The sequence below is a fragment of the Pan paniscus genome, chromosome 11 (genome assembly GCF_029289425.2).
Source record: "Pan paniscus chromosome 11, NHGRI_mPanPan1-v2.0_pri, whole genome shotgun sequence".
NCBI lineage: Eukaryota > Metazoa > Chordata > Mammalia > Primates > Hominidae > Pan > Pan paniscus.
This window is the reverse complement of record NC_073260.2, coordinates 121,229,102-121,255,032: the sequence shown is the minus strand read 5'-3', so window position 1 is coordinate 121,255,032 and position 25,931 is coordinate 121,229,102. Positions and strand designations below refer to the sequence as shown.

At 35.0% G+C, this 25,931-nt stretch overlaps 1 protein-coding gene across 12 annotated transcripts in view; it reads right to left on the bottom strand.

Moving 5' to 3' along the window:
* The window catches only part of RFX3 (regulatory factor X3), a 308,074-nt gene that overhangs the window by 112,466 nt on the left and 169,677 nt on the right, over nt 1-25,931 (bottom strand). For all 12 annotated transcript variants that reach the window (XM_063594035.1, XM_008976997.4, XM_055092194.2 and 9 more), the window contains one exon: nt 16,759-16,856. In XM_063594035.1, the coding sequence (XP_063450105.1) occupies nt 16,759-16,856 (98 nt within the window). The remainder of the gene's footprint in view (nt 1-16,758; nt 16,857-25,931) is intronic.

Sequence of the window (25,931 nt, the reverse complement as noted above, 5' to 3'; positions counted from 1 at the left end):
CAGTCAAGCTTCTGCCCTTAGCCTTTCATTAGAACAGCTTTTAATAAGGTCACTTGTGACCACAGCTAAATACCAAGCTAAAAGGCTCCTGTCAGTCCTTATCTCTTGTGACCTATCTATAGTATGACACTGTTAGCCACTCCATGTTACCCTTCCCTCCCTTTTCTGTTCTGATTAAGCTTATTTGATTCATCTATTTTTATTTTCAATTGACTATAACTTCAATTTTAAGAGGATCTTTTTAACTTTTTATTTTAAAATACTAAGTTCTCAAGAAGTTATAATAAATATATATAGAACCGGTTTTAAACATTCAAATACAAAACTGAAATTCCCAGTTCTTTTGCTATTATCTTCAACGCCACCTCCTAAAGCTAGCCATTCCTGAGAGTTTGGTGTATATGTTTTCAGATCTGTCTTATATATATCTTACGGCCTGGATGTCTTAACCTTTTTTGTCCCTTAGTTTCTATGGCTCTTCTTTTCCACTTTTTGCTTTTTACCATAACCTCTCAAGAGCCTTTTGGAATCTCCAATTTTTCTAGCACATCAAATATTAATATTTTTCTGAGTTTTCCATTTTGAGCTCTTATTTTTATTTAGATCAAAGACCTTTACCACATGAAGTACTGTATTACCATATGCATGCTCTTAGTAAACAATCTTACATAAGTTGGTATCACTGCCCTCTTTACTTCCTAGTTATACTTTAAGAATATTAAATCTGGGTTTCTAACAGCCAAGTGGTCATCACTACTCAGAACTCCCATGAAATATGGGAGGCTGTGTAAAATTTAACGTATGATCAGATTCCTTTCCTCTCTTGTTCTTTCTTCCACACTTCCGCTTCTCAGTAGAGGGCAGCACCACCATCCTCAGCTTTGGAAATTATTGCTTACTCTTCCCTCTGACTGACATGAGTTGCTGAGTCCTGTCAATTTTATCTTCTAAATAATTTTCCAATTCTCTTTCCCATTATCATACACACTACCTTAATTCATAATGTTCTCTATTATACAGGCTGAGAATACCTTATCAACAATGCTTGGGACCACAAGTGTTTTGGATTTTGGATTTTTTCAAATTTTGGAATATTTTCATATATAAAATGAGAGATCTTGGGGATAGGACCCATATCTAAATATGAAATTCAATTATGTTTCATATACACCTTATACACATAGCCTGAAGGTAATTTTATAAAATATTTTACATAATTTTGTGCATGACACCAAGTTTGTATATATTGAACCATCAGAAAGCAAAGATGTCACTATCTTATGTTGCTGCTCAAAAACTTTCAAATTTTGGAGCATTTCAGATTTTGGATTTTGCATTAGGGATGATCAACCTGTAATTGCCTTCTAATGGATTTTCCCTTCTCTAATCAGTTGCTCTTGCAATCTATCTCCAACTTTGCTGCCAGGAGAATTTTCTGTAACACAAATATAAAAATAAAACCGCTTAAAAACCTTTCCATGATTCTCTCTTGCCTTCAGAAAAAAGTTCAAAACTCTTGTCCACTTTACAAAAATCATCAGGGGGTTGTGCCTACATAATCTCGAGACTTGGTATTAGCCATGTTATCAAATGCTCTCTTCACTCACATCATATTGACCATTTTTCTGGTCCTGCCAAAGTGCCATTTTCTCTTGCCTTTCTGCTTCACTACATAAGGATTCCTCTGCCTGAAAGGCCTTTTCATTCGTTTCCACCTCCCTGCCTTTGTCCTAATCATCCTTAAGCTCTCAACGGAAGCACCTTATCTCAAAATTATTTTCTGCATCCTTTGCCCTCTATGGCCACTCCTCACAGGACTGTTATGTTTTATGTTCTGTACTTTCCCAACATCCTTTGAATTCCTGAAACATAGCTCTCGATGTGTTGTTAATTTCCTCAAGTCTTCCTACTCCCATCAGTACTCTCAACACATAACACAGTTGCTGGTACATAGCTGGCACACTAATCAGTCAGCAAATAAAAATATTTAAAAGTATGGTAGATGTAATAGCCAGTTTCATAAATTTCTGTATCACAAATCTTTTATTTTGCTAAAACATGAGAAATTATGCTAAACTACTCCAAGATTTTTGATTAATTTAAAACAAGTACTTTTAATCCATTATAAATTATACTTGTAATTTACAATATATATTTTAGTAAAGTAATAAGAGTGTTCTGAAAGTACTCCACACTGGGTAAAGAGCCCTTTCCAGAAAGAGCCACAGCAAATCCAGGTAAAAATTTTAGTCTGGGGTGATGATAGAAACAAATTCATATAAAATGTTTTGTGGTTTTTTTTTTTTTTTCAGATAGAAAAATGTCACTTAAAATACACGTACCATTCTTCTCATCACTGCTATATTTCCCAACTGGAAATCTCATTTGTTTCTTTATTTATATGTTTATTTAATAAAATAAAACAGCCATGTTGGTTTCAAATTTAGATAAAATGAGAAATGAGGTCATTTTAATTTTTGTCTACCGAATATGACACTGGCCCCACTTAACTGTGCTTAAAATAGCACAATCTGATGTTGATATTTAAGTATAGTCAAATAAGCTGTACAAATAGATATAGAACAATAAATAGTTTGACAGATGCGGGACATGGTGCCCCCTTTCCTTTTCATCATCCAAGCAGGATGATTCAGGATGCCCCCTACTAGTAAGTAGATTTCTCAAATAAAACATAATAATAGCTAAATATAGCTAATATTTACTGACCATTTACTATGCGGCAGACACTATTCTACGTGCTTTTTAGGCATCAGCTCATTAAATTTTCATAAACTCCATGAGGTAGGTGCTGTTATATTAATAATTCCTATTTCGCATACAAGGTGAATAACTGAAGTTTGGATTGGTTGAATTACTTAGTCTAAAGCACAGAGCTGATGAATCATGGATCTGGAATCTAAACTTAATGTATATTCTCAACCATTATGTCAAAAAAAAAGAACATAACTTTCTATATCTGTCAATGATATATGTTAACAACTATTAAGGAATAGCTTAACAAGTGGAATAGGGACCATATGAACTTCCTGTTGCTATTTGAGATTTCCTTACAGCTTACTTTACTGTTTTCTAGCACTACACTATTCTCCATTATTACCCAGAATGAGGCCTGTAGATGATGTACTTGCAATTGTAAAGAAGAAGCCATGGAACAGGCAGGGCCATTTCAGAAGATACTTACCACTTCAGATTGGAATTTTAGATGTTCTATGATCGTGGAAGTTGCTACCTCATCATAAGAAAAACATCCCAAGGGATCACTGCAGCTTTTGGGCCTGCCCTCTTTGTATCATTATACTCAGTAAAGAACAGTAATGCAAATAAATGCATCACAGATATATAAAATCTCTATATAGCCCTCAAAGTCAGTTCATAAGCTAAAAAATGACCAAAGAAGAGGAGAAGGGATAAAGTCACTAAAGAGTGTGCCTAATCCATAAACTATCCCCATCACTCCATCGTGCGACTGTGGAGAAGCCTTGGCTACTCTATAAACACACACTGGGGTAAAGAGTAGCAATTTTTAGGGAGAAAAAGCACAGAATTATATTAAGGAATGAAGTGTGATAAATTGTCTGAATTTGGCTTTGACAAAAATACACTTGCAGTTGGAAATGGGGGAGACTTTCAAACACTGGGTTGAGTAATACAGGCTGATTATAATATCCTTAGCTGGGCCAGGCGTGGTGGTTCATGCCCATAATCCCAGCACTTTGGGAGGCTGAGATGGGTGGATCACCTGAGGTCAGGAGTTCGAGACCAGCCTGGCCAACACGGTGAAATTTGTCTTTACTAAAAAAATACAAAAAATTAGCCAGGCGTGGTGGCACGCACCTGTAATCCCAGCTACTGAAGCTGAGGCAGGAGAATCGCTTGAACCTGGGAGGTGGAGGTTGCAGTGAGCCGAAGTCACACCACTGCACTCCAGCCTGGGCAACAGAGCGAAACTCCATCTCAAAAAATAATAATAATAAAATAATAATAATAATATTCTTAGCCATTGTCCCTTAAAGGTAAGAAGGCAAGCATGAACCCACTTGTTGGAGTCCCTGGAGCCAAAGCCAGAGTCATGCACAAGTAACAGGTAACTCCTAAAGGTTTTTTCCATGTCTAAATACTTTAAGCTCCTGAATAAATATTTAAAAATTTATTTTAAAAAAGAAGCACCAACAGCAAAAATAAACAGTTCTTTTTTAGGTACTAGAAATAGACTCTCTAATTCTGATATCTCAGATCAGCTCATCTTTTATATTGTATACTGAATATATTCTTCTTATGAGTTACTGCTTGCACACTATTTTCTCCAGAAATTTCCTAAACATATGTTCAAGAAAACGACTCAATTTTTGGCATATCAGATTGAAAGCAGCTAACTATTTCTGGACTGTACGTTCCTGAAATAGATAAATCCCCAAGCAATTCTGTGCACATTTAAATGATACTGCTGTGTTCATTTTGTTTGTTCTGTATTGATTACCATAGACTAAGGCATGAAAATAATGTCATATTATTTCTATAGCAGAAGAGAAATCTTTCCATTGTTCTGCATATGTATCCAGTAATGAATATGAACACATCGATATGTGTATACTTGCCGAGAGAAGCTTCTTCATAGCTGACTCTATTATAAGGTTCTATGTAAATGTCAGGACTCTGATTCATTGAATTCAGTAATTTAGTGCCATTTGTTTCCCATCATGCCTTAGCATACACCTTGGCTAAGGATGACCCTGAATATTCCCTACTTACTTATTCACTAGGATGATTATGGCAATTTGTCTTAGCTATAACCAATTTTTTCTGTTTTCTTTATCTTCAGGTGTCTTATCCACAATTCCAGATACTCAGTATCTCTAAATTCTTTATTTTGTATTTTACCAAGATTTTGAATGTCCTCCAACCAATAAGCTTGTCACTATAAAATCAACCAATGGCATGAAAGTGATACATTAAGGAAATAAAATAGCATGTAAATCTCATACCATAAATTGTATTATAAAGATAGAATATAGATATGGTGACCATTATCTCACATGGGTACAACATTTTATTGCTTTTAGGCTACTCTGCATACATTCTTTTAACAAATATTTAATAAGCATCTATTCTAGTACCTAGAATAAAAGGAACAACACAGACATGACCTCTACTGTTATTAGGGCTACGTAACACAAGGAGAAAGTGGGCAAAAATTAGAAAGAAAATAAGATAATTAGAAGTTTTCCTCATTCCTATGAAAGCAAAAAAAAAAAAAATACAATATAAAAGTAGAATAAATAAGAGAGAGCATACCAAATAGGATAGTTAAGGAATGTTACCCCTGAAAGCCAGATTTTTTTTTTAGATTGAAACTAAAAGATGAAAAGGAGTCAGCCCTATGGAAAACAAGAAGAATAATATTTTAGGAAGACAGTACAAAAACTCATAACATAGCACACAACACAGGAAAGATCCTGATATTTAGAAGGAAATTAGAAGTCTGAAGTATTTTAGATATAACAAATGAGAAAGCTGTTAGAAAGAAATGAGGTTAAGGAAGGTAAAAACTAAACATGCATGCAGTGTAAACAATTTTCTTAACTGCAGGCCATGATCCAGTAGTGGGCCATGAAATTAATTTTAATAGGTCACAAAAGCATTTAAAAAAGAGACTAGACTAGACTAGAAAACATCAGTGCTTATTACACTTAATGAGAATAAGAATCATTTCTAGAAATTTTGTTTTTATCATAAGAGAATATACACATAAATGATTTGTCTGTGAATGCCTGGGTATGTATGTGTGTACTTACCAGAGTATGAAATGTATGCCTAACTTTCTCACGGTGGATGATAGTTTTAAAAGCTTAAAAGCCACTGTTACAGACTATTGTAAGAAGTCTGGATTTTGATTTGGGCTGGGATAGTGGTAAAGGCCTTATGGGTAGGAGGAGGTAGGGCAATGTTCTAGCCAGAGAGACAACCTACAAAGTCCTGAGGCCAGAGAGGTAAAAATACACCATGAGAAAACGGAGTTGCAATCAGGGCCCATGACTGAGATGGGCCATGTAAGATGATTCTGGAACCTGTGAATTAGATACAATAATAAGAGGTGATCTTATTGGAAGCTTGCTCAGTGTAGTGAGGGCATTATATGTCTGATTGAACTAGACTGAGGAAATAACTAAAGGCAGCCAGAATGAGCAACTTTTTAATATCTTAGAAAAGTTTGAGAGCACAAGAGGTGCATTTGGAAACCAGGGACAAATATTTTTAAGAGACAGGGATATATTATCTTCCTTAATCTACATGAAGTTAATCATACAGGTTAGAAGTTGTTACCCCACTTTTATAGAGGGGAAAGTAAGATGTGAGGAGGTAAGAACACTTGCTCTGAGGATGACACTGAGAGTGAAATGATGAAGGAAGACTGGAACTCTGGTCTGGGTATGTCCCAGTCCGGTGCTCTTTCTGTTATGCTACCTCTGTTTGAAATGTGTACACACTGCCAAGTAAATTGGATTTAAAGAGGAATGGCAAATTAAAATTTTCTTAGAAAACTTGCTATATGATTGAGGAAATTAGGCATATGTTTTGGAGCAGGATAAAAACGGGCCCTACACTTTTTCGTTTTTGTTTTTATTTCTAAGGACTTGGAGGAGAAAGTAATATTTGGTTTTTGGAGAAATCTAGTAAAGATTTTATTTCTTGCTGTAGAATTTTCTTGTTTTTTCAGAAAATTTCCCACGAATCCACACACTCCTTACCAAAATTAATTGACCAGGAAAACTATTTCAGTCAATATTCAAACAAACAGTAAGAAGATGGTTGTACGCTCTTTTCTTCTCATTATTTAATTACTTTTTAAATCACTTTGAAGCCCAGTGGTGTGCAGACTCTTTTCAAATTAAATTTATATATTAACCTCAAAGGGTCAAATGGGTAAGAGTGGAACATGCTCCAGTTGAAGGGGGACACAGATGATGGAGCAGAGTCTGTTTCTCTCTTTCCTTCCCAGTACAGCCGCCTCTGCGCCTCTCCTCCACCGTAGAACTCCAGGGCTCCACAGAACACAAACAACTAGAGATTAATTGATTGATTCCAGGGAACACAGACAACCAATAATTAATTGAGTGATTCTGTCAGTTGATCAACAGATAATTATTATGTCTCAAGCACCATATTTTGTAACAGATAAACCAGCATATAAAGCACAGCAAAGTTACTATCCACAAAGGTTTTAAAATTCTTTAATTCAAAGCAACTACTAATATCCTAAATAGTTATTCAACAATTTTAAGCTTTGTGATTTATGGCCAGAAAGACCTATAGCCTATATCCCTGCCTAGGAATCTAGTCCATTCTTACCATGTTGAAGATTCATTTAAGTAGAGATACTTACAGGAATTTTGGTTTGTTATACAGCATCTGAACTCTCTATGTTTGTACAATTTCTTAACTTGTGAATGTTGGTGGGAGACAAATCCCATTTCCAAATATAATAGCTCAGAAAGCCAGGTACTGGCTTTTCCAACCTCCCTTACAAACAAGCTAAAGGAAATCAACTTAGGACTCAAATAACCAGGTGGACTTGCTCTAAATAAGGAGCTAGGGGCACAAAGCAATGGAAATGGTGACACACTGTGAGAGACATGTCATGTTTACAGTGGCAGTAGGGCCAGGACACAAGATCAGTATCCAGGGGTAGCAATGGCAGACATTGCAGACATCCCAATGGGATGGCTGCAGTGGTGTGGTGTGGTGTCTGTACTGCACTATCTCTGTGCTACGGTTTTGTGCATGGTCTGGCTGCTGCCTGACATCACTTGTGCCTGCCTGTTTCCAGCTTGATTCTCCAGACTTCCTGGAAATTCTGTGAGTCACAAATATCTTTCAATAAATTCTTTGTCTTAAATAGGCCAGAGCTGGTTTCTGTTGCTTGAAACCAAGAACCTCTGCCTTAAACAGTTTCAAATTATGGAGTTTTTACATGGGCCACCAATACCCTGCAAAGAAGTAGCTACATTATTTGGAATCTTCAACAAAGTGCATATATATATGTAAAATCTGTGCCTGGACCGCATGCACTACTTATTTACTTATTTGAGTTTCAAAACAGATATTCTCAAGACTGAATATCTGAATATTCATCAGACTGAAGGCAAAGGATACACCAGAAAGATGACATGTCTATTTTGTGGAAGACGCCAAAAGGAAAACAGTACTTCAGAAAGGAATTCAAGTGACCTGATATTAAACCTCCCCTTATTACATTAGAATAAAAAAGAATAGGTTAAATATAAAGTAATAAACACTAAAGAATATCACTAATAAAACATTTGCTTTCACTTATATTCAAAAGACACACTTATTTCTTCTAACTTCACCTGCTATAACAAAAAGTAGAAAACAAAAAGCATTTATTCAGCCATCGCTACAGCTACAGGAAATGCAAGAATAAATGTTAAAAGTCAGTAATACTTCTTGTAATAACTTACTGAGTTTTCTCCTTCATGTGTAGTATTTTCATTACTATGTATGTTGACAATGTACAGCATACTGGAATCATTTATACCATCCTATGATTATTTTGTAAGGATCTGCACATCTTTACTTAGCATTTAAATTCTTTATTTCTGTATGGTAGAACAGTGGTTCACACATTTTTAATGTGCATCAGAATCACCCGGAGTGCCTGTTGCAACACAGAGAGCTAGGTCCCACCCCTAAAGTTCTTAATTCTGTAGAACTGGAGTGGGCACCAAAAGCTGGCATTTCTAACAAGTTCTCAGTTGATGTGAATGCTGCTAGTCTGGGGAATACACTTTGAGAACCATTGTACTAGTTGATACTACAATTATGAAACCTGATTTTCACAGGAATGAAAGGGAAAAAGTGTTTTAAAATTTATTCTAGGCCAGGCACGGTGGCTCACGCCTGTAATCTCAACACTTTGGGAGGCCAAGACAGGCAGATCACAAGGTCAGGAATTTGAGACCACCTTGGCCAATATGAAGAAACCCTGTCTCTACTAAAAAATACAAAAATTAGCTGGGCGTGGTGGCGTGTGGCTGTAGTCCCAGCTACTCAGGAGGCTGAGGCAGGAGAATTGCTTGAACCCGGAAGGCAGAGGTTGCAGTGAGCCGAGATCGCACCACTGCACTCCAGCCTGGGCGACAGAGCAAGACTCCATCTCAAAAATAAAATAAAATAATTCTTTTAGCCTACTTGAGTTTAAAAAAAAAACCCCAAAGTCTACTGTTATAAAAAGGAATTTTATATTCTGTGGCAGTTGCTCATGATAACATTACCAAAATTTCCAGTGCTATAATGGTTTTTGAAGCATACCAAAAAGATATACATAGTCAGTACATATATGAGTCACTTGCCCTGACAACAGAGGTCAGGGAAATAAATATGGATTGAAATCAATTTTAGCAGAAATGGCATTATAAAAGATTTGATTTGAAGTCACCGATAAAAATTTATAAACAAGAAAAACCGAGTAACCACACACATGTACGTTAAGTCTCGAAAGTTTTTCACCAGAGGAAAAAACACATAAGAAAGCTGTGTGAATGCCACATCAGCATCTCAGTTCAGTTTCATTCATTTTTTCCCTGTGTACTTAAAGCCACCAAGTAGTCAGCTCCTGTCTCACCGATCATTCAATGCTAATCTTTAATTCATTCAACAAATATAGATTGAACACCTATCATGGGCCACTGTTCTAGGTATTAGACAGAGAACAGGATGCAAACAAACCAGGTCCCCGCCCACATGAAGCTTACATTCTAGTGGGGGAGAGACAAGTGATCAGTTAAGAATGAAATAAAAATGAAATAAAAGAGGATACAAACAAATGGAAGAACATTTCATGCTCATGGGTAGGAAGAATCAATATCGTGAAAATGGCCATACTGCCCAACGTAATTTATAGAATCAATGCCATCCCCATCAAGCTACCAATGACTTTCTTCACAGAATTGGAAAAAACTACTTTAAAGTTCATATGGAACCAAAAAAGAGCCCACATTGCCAAGTCAATCCTAAGCCAAAAGAACAAAGCTGGAGGCATCGCGCTACCTGACTTCAAACTATACTACAAGGCTACAGTAACCAAAACAGCATGGTACTGGCACCAAAACAAAGATATAGACCAACGGAACAGAACAGAGCCCTCAGAAATAATGCCGCATATCTACAACCATCTGATCTTTGACAAACCTGAGAAAAACAAGCAATGGGGAAAGGATTCCCTATTTAATAAATGGTGCTGGGAAAACTGGCTAGCCATATGTAGAAAGCTGAAACTGGATCCCTTCCTTACATCTTATGCAAAAATTAATTCAAGACGGATTAAAGACTTAAATGTTAGACCTTAAACCATAAAAACCCTAGAAGAAAACCTAGGCAATACCATTCAGGACATAAGCATGGGCAAGGACTTCATGTCTAAAACACCAAAAGCAATGGCAACAAAAGACAAAATTGACAAATGGGATCTAATAAAACCAAAGAGCTTCTGCACGGCAAAAGAAACTACCATCAGAGTGAACAGGCAACCTATAGAATAGGAGAAAATCTTTGCAATCTACTCATGTGACAGAGGGCTAATATCCAGAATCCGCAATGAACTCAAACAAATTTACAAGAAAAAAACAACCCCATCAAAAAGTGGGCAAAGGATATGAACAGACACTTCTCGAAAGAAGACATTTATGTAGCCAAAAGACACATGAAAAAATGCTCATCATCACTGGCCATCAGAGAAATGCAAATCAAAACCACAATGAGATACCATCTCACACCAGTTAGAATGGCGATCCTTAAAAAGTCAGGAAACAACAGGTGCTGGAGAGGATGTGGAGAAATAGGAACACTTTTACTCTGTTGGTGGGACTGTAAACTAGTTCAACCATTGTGGAAGTCAGTGTGGCGATTCCTCAGGGATCTAGAACTAGAAACACCATTTGACCCAGCCATCCCATTACTTGGTACATACCCAAAGGATTATAAATCATGATGCTATAAAGACACATGCACACATATGTTTATTGCGGCACTATTCACAATAGCAAAGACTTGGAACCAACCCAAATGTCCAACAACAATAGACTGGATTAAGAAAATGTGGCACATACACACCATGGAATACTATGCAGCCATAAAAAATGATGAGTTCATGTCCTTTGTAGGGACATGGATGAAACTGGAAATCATCATTCTCAGCAAACTATCGCAAGGACAAAAAACCAAACACTGCATGTTCTCACTCATAGGCGGGAATTGAACAATGAGAACACATGGACACAGGAAGGGGAACATCACACTCTGGGGACTGTTGTGGGGTGGGGGGAGGGGGGAGGGATAGCATTAGGAGATATACCTAATGCTAGATGACGAGTTAGTGGGTGCAGCTCACCAGCATGGCACATGTATACATATGTAACAAACCTGCACATTGTGCACATGTACCCTAAAACTTAAAGTATAATAATAATAAAATTAAAAAAAGAAAGATTTAACAACTGAAGGTCATCAATGACCTTGATAAGGGCAATTGTATTGTAATGTGGAGAAGCAAGTAAGCTTGGAAGGGGCTGAAGGGCATGTGCTCCGCAGTATCTCAATTCAGTTTCATTCATTTTATCCCTGGTACTTGAAGCCACCAAGTAGTCGGCTCCTGTTTCACCCATCATTAAATGCCAATCTTTATTTAATTCATTCAGCAAATATAGATTGAGCACCGATCATGGGCCATTGTTTTAGGTATTAGAGAGAGAAGAGGGTGCCCTTCCATAGTCTTTTCCACATAAGGGCAGTCCTCTCTCCAAAAGAAATTTCTATGTAACCAGACATATACAATTACTGAAATCTAAATGGCAAGTGGATTCACAAATCAACTCCTATACCAGTCAGAATTGTACATACGTAGAAGCATAAATGAAGAAAGCACCTCTGCATCTCAATTACAGAATTCCATGTAACCATTTCTCTTAAGGAGACAGCATTTGAATCATAAGAAGAAAGCATAATTTCACCTGCAAATACCAAAATTTCATATTCCACTTATAAAGGAAGAAAAGAGATTGAAGAAATATTCCTTTTAAGGTTCCTTATTAATCTTTTAAAGTGTATGGGAAAATAATTAGATGACTTCAAAAATGCATTAATACATGATTTTCAAGAGATGACTATAGGTATAGTACTTTAAAAATGGATTTTAAATTATTCAATGTCAATATATATTTGTGTACCATTTCCCGAAGCATAACATGTGATTTTATTAGATATTACTCAGGTACAAGTATTCTCTGGTTCTATGCATTTCTATAGGACTTTTCAGAGCTTTTAAAAGGGTAACAGGAATTGAGGATTCTCAAGAGAAAGTGAATCACACAGTGTTTCACTGCTTGTGTAACCACAGAACTCTTAAGGGACTAATGTATAATGGATCATGGTATGAGAAGTTATGTACTGGAGTTGAGAAATCTATAATCTAAACAGGAAGACTACTAGAACAGATATCCATACAATGCATACTTTTGCATTTTAAAACACTGATTATCTCTAAAGAGTGGGCAAGTTTCAAAGAGTGGTTTATATAAGAAAATCCTTTAAAATAAAGATTTCTTAATTTGACCATAATACAGCATGATGTCTCTATTTCCACTTCGACTAGCATGATGTAGGAGCGAGTGGGGGAAGTATGAGTCAAAAAAGAGTGGGGGAAGAAAAAAATCATCTTATTTTAAAAAAAAACTTCTTAGCTACACCAAGAAATTTCCATTGAAATGAACTCTCTCTACATGGTATGCAGTGTTTCCAAGCAGGTTTAATCATAGTATTCTAATTGATTAAATATCATAAGTAGTAAGAATTTATAGAAATAAAGATGATGATCAAGCCTTTGTGAAATCTTGGAAAAACTACTGCAAGGAAATACACAAATGATGTAGCATGGGCTCCTACAGAAGCAAGGATAAAATAAACAGGGGCAAAAGTAAATTAAATTACCTGCTCCCTGGAGCAAAAAGGTACTCTATTCCAACACACAGTGCTGTAAAGCAGTCTCAGTTGTTTAATTGAAATGTACACTCACTCACTAACCCACACTGTTAAGCCTGTTATGCTGGCAGTAATTGTCCATATTCACAGGGAGAATCAGGTAAACATTTTAGTATCATCAAATTATAATGATTACACATTTTCATAAGTGACGACACATATCTGTGAGAGCTGTCATCACTTCTTGAGTAAGACCCCATGCATTATGGCTACATGACATGGGGACGCTGGTGACAAGAGCATTAGCGAGCTTACTAAGCATGCACAGGTTGTAGGGCCATGTACTGGGTGCTCAAAAGTTCATGATAAAGATCAGAGTCCCTATCTTCTGGAAGTATCATTAGCAAAAAGCATTTATTATCACACAGAAGTGGGACTCTGACTGTGATCCAAGTCAGGGATCAAACACTAACTTGCTGTTAATTCAGTGTGGTAGAACAGAATAATATGGAATATTCTTTCCTAACATACATGGAAGTGTGCCAAATAAAAAGAAGTCATAGAAAGACCCTAAAACGAACATTAGAGACAAAAATTGTAATAGTCAAATGTCAGCACTACAAAATTACAGAAAGACTGAAATAGCTTATGCTGAAAAAAATTTTCTAGTCCTATTTGAGAAAAAATACTTATGGTCGCTAGTTGCTAAAATTTTGAGTATAATTCATGGCAACACAATGACATTTCCTTATTAAGTATAAAAATGATGCTACAGAACCTTTAGTCAAAAATTATCCTTGATAGTAATGAAAGGTTTTTGAAGATGCATCTTCTCCCTCTTGACCAAAAGTGCACATTTGTGACATTATTGGCTAGAGTTGAGGATACAGTTTGAGTCCACACAGACCAGATCAAAGCTAATTGGACTTTGTGACAAATGACCTCATGACCTAGACCTCATTAGTCATTATCTAACCAGCTGAGCTAGTGGGCCATAGAAAATACATGTTAGCACTAGATATTTGCTTTGAATCATTTCTGCACTTAAGTGGGTCCTATAGTTTTAAAGAACCTACCTTACAAATGCTGTTTTTCTAAGGTTTGATGAATGAATGAATTCATTCAACTCATGTTTACCTATTATGTGGAAGACCCTAATATCAGCAGTAAAGCAGTTTAAAAATGCACAAGACAATATGCAGAATTTAGAATCATTAAGTAGTAGCAAAAACTGTAAACAAATAATGAGTGCATAATTTTACAGCAATAACTAATGTTTATTGAGTGTGTCCTATTCTTTAGATGATACATAAAGCACTTTTGATAAACTGAGGTTACAGTTTGAGTATCCTATATCCAAAATGCTTGGAACAAGCAGTGTTTCGAATTTTTTATTTTTTCACATTTTGAAATATTTGCATTATATACTTAACCAGTTGAGCACCCTTAAGCTGAAAATCTAAAATCTGAAATGCATGATGAGTATTTCCCTTGAGCATTATGTTGGTGCTCAAAAAGTTTCAGATTTGGGAGTATTTCGGATTTCAGATTTTCGGCTCAACTGGTACTCCATTTCATACATAACAGACTAATCTCTCCACCTTAGCTGGGACCAGTACAAAATGAGAAATAACTGTGATAGGTACTATACAATTAACTCTCTCAATACCCATTTCAACTGCCCTTTTCCCTTGTCACATTCTACCACAACAGACATGAAAGCTACAAACTCCCATTCTCACATTCCCCTGCAGGTGCCCATTACTACTTGTCACAGACAAAGATGAAATGACAACTGACAACTGGGTGACCTCTAGCAGTGTCTACAAAGCCATTTATTTTCCCTGAGAGCATAAAGGTCGAAGTGGCAGGCGTCTTTTTCATTTGGTATAAATGCCAACGGTAGTTTAAGTTTATGGTGAAGATTCCAAAATCATGCTCCAGGGGGCCCTGGACCTATACAACAAATAAGTAGAGTGAAAAACATTCACAGTGTGTCTAAAATATGTAAAGAGGTATAGATTTAATAAGGTAACAGAAATTTACTGACTTTATTATGTGCCAATCACCTAAGCAAATGTAAGTAAAACAAAATGCCAAGTTCCCATTCAGGGAGAGTTCTTCCTACCATGGGAAACATAAACAAGCATTCACAGTACAATGCTGTAAGTAAAAGTCAGGGGATAATGTTGCCCTTTATAAGGGAAGGATAAGCTAACTGCAGAGAAGGAGAGTCAGGGTCCATGTCACAAAGAAGGGAGTGACATGTCTGTCTATAAAGATCACACTAGACTGGGTTTAGGGAGACTGGGAGGAAAGGAGAGAAGACAGAGAATGCTATTTCAGCAGAGAAAACAGCATGTCCAAAAACATAGAAGTATGAAAGGGGAATATTTGGGGAAAAATGCACAAAATTGGTTATGCCTAGAAGGTAGAAAATAAGGCTAGGGAGGTAGGAATGCGGAGAATGCCAGTGTGGAAAGTTAGATTTTATTTTATAGGTAATGGAGGTAGTGTTAGGCAGTAGTGATGTGGGTAGATTCAGTGACCAAATATAATAAGAAAAGAAAGAAGTCAGAGTCAATGAAAAGCTTCCAGTTTTGTATCATCTATTATTGTACCAGGCTCTGTATTAGGTACTTTAAATATATTTCCTTGTATCCTTGCAAAAACCCAATAAGAGTGAAATTATTCTCCTTCCACTTCCATGGTAAGAATAACAAAAAGCTCAGAATATTTAAGTACATTGGTCACAATTATAAAACGAATACAAAGTTAACCAGAATTCTGTTTTCAGTTATAATAATAATAGATAACAACAACTGAACTCACATGTCATGCACACTTCTGGTGTTGAGTTATTACAGTAGTGAATAAAAAAAAAAAAAGTCCTGCCTTCATGGAACTTATAGGTTGACATCATGGAAATAAATGAAATCACTCAAGGAAAGAGTAGATGTAGTAAGAATAAAGACAGCAGAGGTTATCATCCTGGAGTATACCAACACTGATGGGAGGTGGGCAGAAGAGTCAGTGAGAGAACCTGAATTCATTTTAAGTTAACCGAGGAAGCCAACGGGTTGCAAACAAAAAACCCAATTTGGAAACAATCCTTGCGACTTACAATAAATCTTAGTTCCTTTATTTATAACAACATTCTGCATCTTATTCCAAAGTAGCTAAGAAGCCCAAATAAAATAAATTTACAAATTTATATTATTGTTGATGCAAAAGAGATAAGCTGGTTTCGGGCAGGGGGCAGGTTTAGATAGGAAAGTAACATTTATTATCATACATTTTTATGTGGAATATCTCATTTTGAAAATGTTCAAAAATCCCAAACTCCTAATATACTAGTTTTATATTCATTTACATGCAAATACATCACATAAAAATTGACCTCATATATTAAAACAAAAAGCATAGAGTTTAGAAGCTATCATTAAAATACAGATATCACTAACAAGGGGTATATACATTTTTTCTCTACATAGGAAGAACTATTAAAGGGCATAAGACTTTAAATAATTTAAAATATCCTATGGGGTTAAGTGAAAGGAGAATGAGTGCATATTCTTAATAAATATAGACAAAAGCTCTAAACATCAGCTTAATTTCAATAACTCTGTTCTAGTAGAAAATTACTTTGAAAACAAGGAAACAATCTGGGAATAGTGGGAGGTGTTCAAAAGTACATTATTTTTCTCTGAGTTGGGGAATTAAAAAGACTTCCACATATAAACTTACATTGCTCCATTGGTATAGACAGTATCGCTTCCTTCCACATACTGCACCTGAGCGGGATAGACATGTTGTACCTGCTGCACAGTCTGTACCTGCTGTACCTGAAAAACAAGTATTAGGACCTTGGTAAGAGGTAGGTATGATAGGAAGAATACAGAGCATTAGATCTACCTCAAAGGTTTATCTGGTATTATTGATAAATTTGAGAAAGACTGATAAGAAAAACTATTAGATTCATGCCATGGTTTCAAGATAAGCATGTGCTGATTCCAGAGCAACTACAATATTTATGCTGAATAAATTCTGTAACATTCCTGCAGGTATAAATGTATAGACACATTTCAACTGTTCAGGTTTAAAATTATGAAAGTTCTTGGCCAGGCACGGTGGCTTACTCCTGTAATCCTAGCACTCTAGGAGGCCAAAGTGGGCAGATTGCCTGAGCTCAGGAGTTCAAGACCAGCCTGGGCAACACGGTGAAACCCCGTCTTTACTAAAATACAAAAAGTAAGCTGGGTGTGGCGGCATGCGCCTGTAGTCCCAGTTACTTGGGAGGCTGAGGCAGGAGAATTGCTTGAACCTGGGAGGCAGAGGTTGCAGTGAGCCAAGATTGTGCCACTGCACTCCAGCCTGGGTGACAGAGTGAGATTCTGTCTCAAAAAAAAAAGAAAGTTCTTATTTTGGTGACTTATGAAATTCTATTCCAATTTAATTTTAATAAGCTGATTTTTTTAAATTAAGAACAATTCATAATAGAAAATTTCAAACACTCAAATATGTAAAAAATCCTGTAATAACCCTATGTACTTGTCATCCAAGATAAATTATCTTTTCTATTTATTCCCTTCACAGGATTATTTAAAAGTAATTCCAGAAGGCCGGGTGCGGTGGCTCACCCCTGTAATCCCAGCACTTTGGGAAGTGAAGGCAGCTGGATCACCTGAGGTCAGGAGTTCAAGACCAGTCTCCTGACCAACATGATGAAACCCCGTCTCTACTAAAAATACAAAATTAGCCAGGCATGGTGGTGCATGCCTGTAATTCTAGCTGCTTGGGAGGCTGAGACAGGAGAATCACTTGAATCCAGGAGGCAGAGGTTGCAGCGAGCCGAGATTGTGCCATTGCACTCCATCCTGGGCAACAAGATCAAAACTCTGTCTCAAAAAAACAAAGGAATTCCAGAGATTATATCATTTCACTGGTAAATATTTTCATTTGTATTTCTAAGAGATAGGAATTGTTTTTAGCTGGAACACAATAATATCATATATAAAACATTAACTATTCCTTAACATCATCTAAAACTCAGTCATTGTTAAAATTTCCCTGATGAGTCCAATCACTATAGTATTGGTTTTTTCAAAGTAAGATCCAAACATGGTCTACATAATAATGCATTTGGGTTGATATTTTCTTTCTCTTTGAATCTCCAAGTTCCTTCATCCTTTTTATTTCCCGCCTATTACTTATTCAAGAAACTGGGTCATTTATCTTGGAGAATTTCTGGCATCTAGACTGATAAACAGCATCCTGAAATGTCATTTAATAGGTTCCTCTATTTCATGTATGCTGTATAAACTGGTATATGTTGGGGCTTGAATAAGTTCAATTTTTTAAAAGTTGTGTACTTAGTATTGTACCATATCAGTTGACATACAACAACTGGCTGTCCCTCTGCAATGTTAAGTTTGACTAGTGGAGTCATATGTTGCCACCTGGGTCTATCTATTAATAGTAGCCAGCTCCCTATCCACGTTTCGCCTGAGGATATTAGTAGCCATTGATGATCATTTCCTACAGATATTATGTTAAATAATAAAGGTTGTAAACTTGTGGTAGTCTAATTCTATTATTCTTTCTTCATTTATTAGCAAAATCCTTCTATAAAGAATAAATTCCTCTCATTAATTATTTAGTTACTTTGAAATAAAGTTTTTATGGGAAAAATAGGATAAGTACATGATTCTTTTTATATTACAGTACTGAAAATGACTTATCCCCCAGTACCCTCCAGAGGTGATCGGTGTGGTTTTTTATTTTGTTTTTGTTTGTATCCTTATGATTCTCAGCTTTTGAACATATTTAATGATTTTCAATCCTAGCAATCTTTTTTTCTTGCTAAAATTGTCCCACTGTTGGCCAATGGTAGTCTCTTCTAACTAGTTCCTATGACATAACCTCACCATCTTTCTTAACTCTGCTACTTTCTGTTATAACAAGATGCTTCAGGCTTATGTCATATTTCCTACTCAAGATCTGGAATCAGACATTTCTTCAAAAAAGCCCTGGCTCTTCTTAGTGGAAAATGGAATTCAAAGACTACAATTTGGACCCATTAATGCTCGCTGCTAGGATGCTATTCATATTTCTAGGTCTTTTCATTGAACAAAGCTAGAAATACACATATTTTTTGAAGGATAAAAATACATATCATAAATTCATAGTAATTTTTTCATTGAATTTTAAATATATACAAATTAAATATATCTTGGATGTATTTGTCCATCTTTGCTCTTATGATACAAATTTTGGTTACTGGAGATTTTAACATGATTACTTATTTGCTTTATCATGAAATTTTATGGTTTCAAAATAAAAATATCATATTACTAATATTTGATTATCAAATATTGTTTCCTTCAATTTTCTGCCCTTAAGATATATGCCCCTAGAGATGTATAATTGTATTACTATAAATTCACTTAAAATAAGTCATCAGCTTGATACACAGTTAAATTCATGTATTTAATTTTCTTTTTAATTTTAGGATTTGCTGTATTTAATTTTGATTTAATTTTGCTTTATGATTACATGAAATATCTATGTGGTTCCAAAGCCAAAACTATAAAACAAGCAATATATTTGGACAGATGATCCTCCTTTCATCCCTGTTGCTTCTATCATACTTACTGCCCCCCACACCCCCCATAGGTAACCATTTTCACTATTTTTAGGTTTATCCTTTCATTGCCTTTCTTTTTCTCTATATCTTTTTAGACATACATGCAAATGTATATGAATGTGTATAGAAGTGCCCACGTGTGAATACATACACACCTCATTCTAAGAAAAAACAAAGCATTTTATACACACTGTTTTGAACCTTGCTTCTAAACTTAACAATATAGAATAAATTTGAAGATCATTCAAGTATGAAACATTATGACATAAAATAAAAAAGGAATATATTCCTTTTTTACTTGGAATTATGAAAAATTTTCCTCACTACAAAATTCAGAAGTGATAAAAATACTTTTAAATAAAATTGTAAACCTGTTTGCAAGGTTAAAAATATAATAAGCAAAACCGAAGACAAATGAGCATCCAAAATTTTGAGAAAGATTGATAATCCTATTAAAAAATGTGTAGAAAATCTAGATAACCTTGGGTTTGGTGATGCCTTTTAGACATAACACCAAAGGTGTAATTCATGGAACAAATAATTCACAAGCAGGATTTCATTAAATGGAAAATTTCTACTTTGAAAGACACTGTGAAGAAAATGAAAAGACAAGCCACAAACTGGGGAAGAATATTTGCAATACTGATCTGATTAAGGATTGTTATCCAAAATTTACAAAGAGCTCTTAAAACTCAACAATAAGAAAATAAACAAGCTGATTTTAAAAGGGCCAAAGACCTTCATACAGATGACAAATAAGGATATGCAAATATTCTCCCATCATAAGATACCAAAATCTAAAATGCTGAATTAGAATGGCCAAAATCCAGAACACTGATAATACTAAATGCTAGCAGGGATGTGAGAAACATAGAAACTCTCATTCATTTTTGGGAGGGATGGAAAATGGTAGACACTTGGGAAGGCACGTTAGTAGTTTCTAACAACACTAAACATAATCTAGTCATATGATCCAGTAATCATGTTCCCTGGTATTTACTCAAGGAGTTGTAAACTTACGTATACACAAAAACAGGCAAACACGTTTATAACAACTTTATTCATAATTGCTAGAACTTGGTAACAACCAAGATGTCCTTCAGAAGGTGGATGGAAGAATAAAATGCACTACACATCAAAACAATGAAATATTGTTTTCATTAATTCCAATAATGGAATATTATTCTGCAGTGAAAAGAAATGAACTACCAAGCCATGAAATGACATGAGAGAACTTGAATGCGTATGACCAAGTGAAAGAAGGTAATCTGAAAAGGTTACATACTGTAGGATTTCAACTATCCGACATTCTGGAAAAGGCCAAATGACCGAGACAGCAAAAAGATCAGTGGCTGCCAGCCACTGGGGGAAAGGAGAGATGAACAGGCAGGGCCCACAGGATTTGTAGAACAGTGAAACTACTCTGCATGATACTGTAATGGTGGATACATGTCATTATACATTTGTTCAAAACCATAGAATGTACAACACCAAGAATGAACTCTAATATAAATTTTAGACTTTGGGTGATAATGATGTGTCAATGTAGGTTCATCAGTTATAACAAATGTACCTCTCTGGTGGGGAATGTTTATAATGGAAGAGGCTATTCATGTGTGAAGCGAGGCGTTTTATGGAAATCTCTGTACCTTCCTCTTAATTTTGCAGTAATACTAAAGGTGCTTTAGAAAAATGAAGTGTTCTCAAGAAACTAAAATCTTTTTTTTAAGTGTGTATGCACATATATATGTAAATATGCAAACATATACTTGTTTAATTAAATAATATAAAAATGAATAGGATAAAATAAAATCATGCCAATATTTATAGACTAGAAATGATGAAACCTCCCTAGAAACATTCAAGAGCCAGATGCCATAAAAGCCAGTCAGATTTGAACTAACAACAACAATAACAACAACAACAAAGACAGTTTAGGACAACTAACAACATAAACAAAGTTCAAAATCTAGACATATAATTGAATACATAGTTTGCAACATACTTAATGAGGTATAGTATCCCACATATATAAATACTCCCTATGAATCAATAAAAAAAGAACTAAAACACGTTAGAACATAGGTGGGTGGGTCACAAAATTAAAATTATAGATGAACAATAAATGTAAATGTTAAAAGCTCAACATTAAACATAATCAGATAACTTCAAATGTAAAGAAAACTACTTTTTACTCTCTAGAACTATAAAAATTACCAAAGGGATTATATTAATTAAAGACAATATTTTAAGAAAACGAGCATGCTTACATATAGTTAGTAGTAATATAAATAGGTTCTTTAGGCAATTTAAAGGTAATTTATAAACAGGCATATCATTTGACATTTTTGTGAATTTATTCAACAAGAAAACTCAATATCTGAAGAGTTGCTGTACAAAAAAATTTCAAAAAATACGTAATTTATAAGAAAAAGGAAAACCTTAATGATGATGAAATCTGACATTATGAAGTGAATTTTAGTTCAACCATTCCATAGAATACATGGCTGATATAAAAGAATAAAGTAAGATATACATGTATTTTAGGCAAGATTGCCAATACATATTACTAAGTTTAAAAAGTATGTTGTGGAACAATACTTATTCTTACAGTATGATTAGCTTTGTGTTTACAAAAATAAATTTATGAATATATAAACATAAACAAAATGTGCGTATGTGTGTGTGCATATATATATACATATCAGCATATACGTTCGTATGTGTATACAAATTCATATAAACAAGAATAGAAGGATATACACCAAACTTCTAAAAATGGTAACTCTGCTGAGTGACATGAAAAGAGGTGAGGGGGTGAAAAAACTATCATCTTTTATTCTGCATATTTATATTGCTCTTTGATTTTTTTAAGTGAAAATGAATTAATATATTATGTACATATTAAAATCATATTAAACATAAAATCATACTTAAGGTCTTACCACTATGGCTGATCACATCTTAAACTTCTCTGCACCTTACACATTAAGCACCTTACACATCATATTAAAACGTATTGAAAGTTTATAAGACTTCCACTTCAGGCCATGCTGGAGTAAATACTACGGGAAATGCCCTGCCACATGAAACAAATAGAAAACTTGACAAAACATGTAAAATGATGTTTTCAGTCATGTGACAAAAGGCATCATAAGATGGTGTTCCTTAAGAGAATGGACACAAACAAGGTGAATCCTGCCATGATCCTGGCTTCTGACCTAGAATCATTTTCCACATTGCAGAACAGGAACAGAGAAACTAGGACAGAATGATGGTCTCACTGAGATAAGGAAACAAAGATTAGAAATATAAAGACACATGCACACGTATGTTTATTGCGGCACTATTCACAATAGCAAAGACTTGGAACCAACCCAAATGTCCAGCAATGATAGACTGGATTAAGAAAATGTGGCACATATACACCGTGGAATACTATGCAGCCATAAAAAATGATGAGTTCATGTCCTTTGTAGGGACATGGATGAAATTGGAAATCATCATTCTCAGTAAACTATCGCAAGGACAAAAAACCAAACACCGCATGTTCTCACTCATAGGTGGGAATTGAACAATGAGAACACATGGACACAGGAAGGGGAACATCACACTCTGGGGACTGTTGTGGGGTAGGGGGAGGGGGGAGTGATAGCATTAGGAGATATACCTAATGCTAAGTGACGAGTTAATGGGTGCAGCACACCAGCATGGCACATGTATACATATGTAACAAACCTGCACATTGTGCACATGTACCCTAAAACTTAAAGTATAATAATAATAAAATAAAATAAAATAAAGAAATGGGGAGGTTTAATGGCAGCTGAAATGTGGGAGCAGAGTATTAGAGAAGGCAACAGAGAAAACGACAGCAACAGACCCAAGAGAATCTCTCATCATTTTCTCAACTGCACACGTGTAAGGTGCAGAGATGGTTTAAGATGTGATTACCCATAGTGGTAAGACTGTAGTGAACACCTAGGGCATTCTGTAGATATACCAGAAGGGGTAAAGCCTTAGTAGTAGGGCTGTACTAGCTCTAGAGTAAAGACAACTTTAGGCTCATCCTAATGAAGCTAAAAAACAAGTCTTGACAATATCTGAATTACAAGCAGTGTAACTGACTACCCAAAACAAAATGTAATATGTTTAAAGGAAGACAGCAAAATCCAGACTTACAATACCATAAGAATCATAATGCCTAGCATACAATAAATAACAAAATTAGACATATAAAGAAGCAGGGAAGTGTGACCTGTAATCAGGAGAAAAATCAATCAATAGAAACAGACCGTGAAATGATAGAAATGAACTAGCAGGCAGAAACTTTAAAACAGCTATTATGAATAGACTTATGATTTAAGGGAAAACATGAACGTGATAAGAAAAAAAGAAAGAAGCTACAAAGGAGAACCAAGTACTATTTGAAGAGTAGGAAAATACAATATGTAAAATTAAAATTTCACTGATTAGGATTAAAAGCAGATAATACAATGAAAATGTATACCACTTAAAATGAAAGCTTAGCAATAAAATCTACCTACCATGAAGAACAGAGGCAAAAAAGAAATGATGAGAAATAAAGTATCAATGAACTAGGGGAGAGTATTTAGTAGTCCCAGACAGAGAAGTAACAGAAAACATACTGAATAAAGAGTGGTAGATCTCTTTTTCCAAATTTGATTGAAATGATAAACACGAACAGAAGAACATCACCAATGTACAGACAAAGAAGCCAAAGTTGCAGGATCAACTGAGGCTAGGAATTTAAGCCTAGCCAGGGCAACACAGCAAGACCCCATCTCTACCAAAAAACATTTTAAAAAATGAATAAAGAACATTAAACCAAAGTACATTATAATTAATATGCTAGACCCAGTAATAAAGAGAAAAAAATTAAGCAGACAAAAAAAGATAGATACCAGGCAGCAAATATTAGAATGACTGAAAACTTTTCAGTCAAAAATAATGCAAGTCTAAGACAAAAAAATAACAGCTTTAAAGTAGTGACAGAAAAAATATTTCAAACTAAATTTCCATAACCAGTGAAATAGCCTTCAAAAATGAAGAGAGGATCCTTTTTCTGACAAACAAAAATACTTCTCCAGCAGACAGCCAATGAAGATAATGACAAAAGAAGTTCTTCAGACTAAAGAAAAAGAATACTAGATGGAAACTGAGATCTACATAAAGAAATGAGAAACATCAGAAATAATAAATTTGCAGGTAAGTTATAGGGATTTTTTGTTTTCTTATCTTTTACTTTTCCGTAAAAAGTTATAGGGATTTTTTGTTTTCTTATCTTTTACTTTTCTGACTATGTAGAGCAAAAATAATAACAATGCCTAGTGGGGCTTACAACATATGTAGAAGTGAAATGCAGGAATGACAAAAATAGCACAAAGGACAGAAGAGGGAATTGAAAATACTCTTTTATAATATTCATATATATTTAGTGGTAAATTATTGGTTGAACACAGACTGATAAATACATATTTTTAAAATCTTTGAATACTAAAGAAAAAAATAATGAAGATAGAGTGTCATACTAGAAAACACTGAATAAATCTCATAGAAAGCAAAAATAAAGGAAATAAAGAACAGATGGGACAAATAAAAAACAAATAACAAGACACTAGAATTAAATGCAACCATATCAATAATTACCTGGAATCTACAAGATTCATATCCTAATTGTCAGAGTGGGTAAAAATGGGTGAGATCCAACTATATGCTATCCACCAAAATACACTTTAAATATACAGAAACAGGTTAAAAATAAAAGGATGTAAAGAGATAAATCTCGCAAATGCCAATTATAAGAAAAAAATGGACTGGCTATATTAATATCAGTCAAAGTAGACTTCAGGACAAAGAATATTACCAGAGAAAAAGAGAAATATTTCATTAAGAAAAATATCAAGAAATAATAAATCCTACATGTGTTTGCTCCTAAAGACAGAGTTTCAGAAGACATGAAGCAAAAACTGATATAAGGGAAAGAAGAAAATTTAAAAATCCAGTTACAATTGGAGACTTCAGCATTCTTTTTTCCATAGTTGATATGCAAAAAAGACAGAAAATCATTGAGAATACAGAAATTATCAATCAACTTAACCAAAAGGACTTTCACGTCATAATCTATGTAACAACAGCAGAACAGGCATGCTCTGATGCACATGAACATGCATCATGAAAGTTCAGGAATAAATGAGGAATAAAACAAGTCCCAACAAATTTGAAAGTATTAAAACAATACAGAGCATGCTCT